Here is a 3,771-nt window from a genome sequence, read left to right as displayed (position 1 = left end):
GTGCTGAGTTGTTTTCTTATGGGGTGGAAGGTGCCAGAGACGGCCTGTGTATGGCAGGATTGAGGCCGGAACTATCCAACCAATGAGAGTCTGAACTGCCTGTTGTTTCTCTCGCCCGCTTGTGTTACTATGGCGATGTCGGCCATCTTGAATGGAAAGGTCAATACAACGGGAAGATCTAAAATACCTTTCTGGGGAAAATGCTGCTTCTGGCTTCCTTCAGTGCCACTAGACCCCATCAGAGACGGGGTCAGACCCGGGGGCCGTCTCACGGTGAGTCATCAGAGATGGGGTCAGACCCGGGGGCCGTCTCACGGCGAGTCTTCAGAGATGGGGGTCAAACCCGGGGCTGTCACAGTGAGTCTGGGGTCAGGTGTCATGGTGAGTCTTCAGACCCAGGGCCGTGTCACAGTGAATCTTAGAGGCGGGGTTTAGACCCGGGGGCCGTGTCACACTGAATCTTAGAGGCGGGGTTTAGACCCGGGGGCCGTGTCACACTGAATCTTAGAGGCGGGGTTTAGACTTGGGGCCGTGTCACAGTGAATCTTAGAGGTGGAGTTTAGACCCGGGGCCGTGTCACAGTGAATCTTAGAGGCGGGGTTTAGACCTGGGGCCGTGTCACAGTGAATCTTAGAGGCGGGGTTTAGACCCGGGGCCGTGTCACAGTGAATCTTAGAGGTGGGGTTTAGACCCGGGGCCGTGTCACAGTGAATCTTAGAGGTGGGGTTTAGACCCGGGGCCGTGTCACAGTGAATCTTAGAGGTGGGGTTTAGACCCGGGGCCGTGTCACAGTGAATCTTAGAGGCGGGGTTTAGACCCGGGGCCGTGTCACAGTGAATCTTAGAGGCAGGGTTTAGACCCGGGGCCGTGTCACAGTGAATCTTAGAGGCGGGGTTTAGACCCGGGGCCGTGTCACAGTGAATCTTAGAGGCGGGGTTTAGACCCGGGGCCGTGTCACAGAGAATCTTAGAGGCGGGGTTTAGACCCGGGTCCGTGTCACAGAGAATCTTAGAGGCGGGGTTTAGACCCGGGGCCGTGTCACAGTGAATCTTAGAGGTGGGGTTTAGACCCGGGGCCGTGTCACAGTGAATCTTAGAGGTGGGGTTTAGACCCGGGGCCGTGTCACAGTGAATCTTAGAGGCGGGGTTTAGACCCGGGGCCGTGTCACAGTGAATCTTAGAGGCGGGGTTTAGACCCGGGGCCGTGTCACAGTGAATCTTAGAGGTGGGGTTTAGACCCGGGGCCGTGTCACAGTGAATCTTAGAGGCGGGGTTTAGACCCGGGGCCGTGTCACAGTGAATCTTAGAGGCGGGTTTAGACCCAGGGCCGTGTCACAGTGAATCTTAGAGGTGGGGTTTAGACCCGGGGCCGTGTCACAGTGAATCTTAGAGGCGGGTTTAGACCCAGGGCCGTGTCACAGTGAATCTTAGAGGTGGGGTTTAGACCCGGGGCCGTGTCACAGTGAATCTTAGAGGCGGGGTTTAGACCCGGGGCCGTGTCACAGTGAATCTTAGAGGCGGGGTTTAGACCCGGGGCCGTGTCACAGTGAATCTTAGAGGCGGGGTTTAGACCCGGGGCCGTGTCACAGTGAATCTTAGAGGCGGGGTTTAGACCCGGGGCCGTGTCACAGTGAATCTTAGAGGCGGGGTTTAGACCCGGGGCCGTGTCACAGTGAATCTTAGAGGCGGGGTTTAGACCCGGGCCGTGTCACAGTGAATCTTAGAGGCGGGGTTTAGACCCGGGCCGTGTCACAGTGAATCTTAGAGGCGGGGTTTAGACCCGGGGGCCGTGTCACGGTGAGTCTTCAGAGACATATATGCAATGACGGGTTCACTTTAAGCACGAATACACACTGAATTTTTTATTTTTTATTATTCAAATTATTATACAGAAAACCTTCCATAGGAAGATTAAATATTTCCAAAACGTAAACCAAACATTTTGTATTCCTGTGCCCCTCCCCCGAGGGAGGACACCTTGGGGACAGATTTAAGGCAAACAGGCCGCTGACTTTGTAGGGGAATCTCCCCCGGGTAGCAAAGAATACCCAATCAGGTTCAGGGGGGGGGGGGGGGGATAAAAAAAATAGTTTTGCTTGCATGTAATTGGATGACAGTCAGCAGAGCTTCCCTAACCCATTCACTAAGCGAAGGGGAACTTTCTGTGTAGTCAGCAGTCTATTTGCCTTCAGTAAATCCTCCTCTTTGTGTCTCATACAAGAATGGAAAAATCAATAAATAAGGTCTAATGTGACCACGTGGCCACGGACAGACCGCCTGGGGTCAGGACTTTCTATTTTTTTAGACCAGCGACCAGCGCTGACCGCAGTGACAATTCTGGGCTGTTTCCCGCAGGTGGCAGCAGAACACCGGTGACATTTCTTGGCTGTGTCCAGCAGGTGGCAGCAGGACACCGGTGACATTTCTGGGCTGTGTCCAGCAGGTGGCAGCAGAACACCGGTGACATTTCTTGCCTGTGGCAGCAGAACACCGGTGACATTTCTTGCCTGTGGCAGCAGAACACCGGTGACATTTCTTGGCTGTGTCCAGCAGGTGGCAGCAGAACACCGGTGACATTTCTGGGCTGCGTCCAGCAGGTGGCAGCAGAACACCGGTGACATTTCTTGCCTGTGGCAGCAGAACACCGGTGACATTTCTTGCCTGTGGCAGCAGAATACCGGTGACATTTCTTGGCTGTGTCCAGCAGGTGGCAGCAGAACACCGGTGACATTTCTGGGCTGCGTCCAGCAGGTGGCAGCAGAACACCGGTGACATTTCTTGGCTGTGTCCAGCAGATGGCAGCAGAACACCGGTGACATTTCTGGGCTGTGTCCAGCAGGTGGCAGCAGGACACTGGTGACATTTCTTGGCTGTGTCCAGCAGGTGGCAGCAGGACACTGGTGACATTTCTTGACTGTGTCCAGCAGGTGGCAGCAGAACACCAGTGACATTTCTGGGCTGCGTCCAGCAGGTGGCAGCAGAACACCGGTGACATTTTTTGGCTGTGTCCAGCAGGTGGCAGCAGGACACCGGTGACATTTTTTGGCTGTGTCCAGCAGGTGGCAGCAGAACACCGGTGACATTTCTTGGCTGTGTCCAGCAGGTGGCAGCAGAACACCGGTGACATTTCTAAGCTGTGTCCAGCAGGTGGCAGCAGAACACCGGTGTCATTTTTTGGCTGTGTCCAGCAGGTGGCAGCAGAACACCGGTGACATTTCTTGGCTGTGTCCAGCAGGTGTCAGCAGAACACCGGTGACATTTCTTGGCTGTGTCCAGCAGGTGGCAGCAGAACACCGGTGACATTTCTTGACTGTGTCCAGCAGGTGGCAGCAGAACACCGGTGACATTTCTGGGCTGTGTCCAGCAGGTGGCAGCAGAACACCGGTGACATTTTTTGGCTGTGTCCAGCAGGTGGCAGCAGAACACCGGTGACATTTCTTGGCTGTGTCCAGCAGGTGGCAGCAGAACACCGGTGACATTTCTTGGCTGTGTCCAGCAGGTGGCAGCAGAACACCGGTGACATTTATGGGCTGTGTCCAGCAGGTGGCAGCAGAACACCGGTGACATTTCTTGGCTGTGTCCAGCAGGTGTCAGCAGAACACCGGTGACATTTCTGGGCTGTGTCCAGCAGGTGGCAGAAGAACACCGGTGACATTTCTTGGCTGTGTCCAGCAGGTGGCAGCAGAACACCGGTGACATTTTTTGGCTGTGTCCAGCAGGTGGCAGCAGAACACCGGTGACATTTCTTGACTGTGTCCAGCAGGTGGCAGCA

At 55.3% G+C, this 3,771-nt stretch overlaps 1 protein-coding gene across 1 annotated transcript; it reads right to left on the bottom strand.

Moving 5' to 3' along the window:
- Nucleotides 1–1,853: 1,853 nt before the first annotated feature.
- Nucleotides 1,854–3,149, bottom strand: LOC120922028. Its single transcript, XM_040334565.1, has 2 exons — nt 2,533–3,149; nt 1,854–2,466 (listed from the first exon to the last, which is right to left on the bottom strand). The coding sequence occupies exons 1-2, from the start codon at nt 3,124–3,126 to the stop codon at nt 2,293–2,295; spliced, it is 768 nt and encodes a 255-aa protein (XP_040190499.1). The 5' UTR covers nt 3,127–3,149; the 3' UTR covers nt 1,854–2,292.
- Between the last annotated feature and the right edge of the window lie 622 nt (nt 3,150–3,771).

This window comes from Rana temporaria, unplaced genomic scaffold, assembly GCF_905171775.1.
Source record: "Rana temporaria unplaced genomic scaffold, aRanTem1.1, whole genome shotgun sequence".
Lineage (NCBI taxonomy): Eukaryota > Metazoa > Chordata > Amphibia > Anura > Ranidae > Rana > Rana temporaria.
Note: the sequence above shows the minus strand (reverse complement) of the source record. Positions and strands in the feature narration are given on the sequence as shown.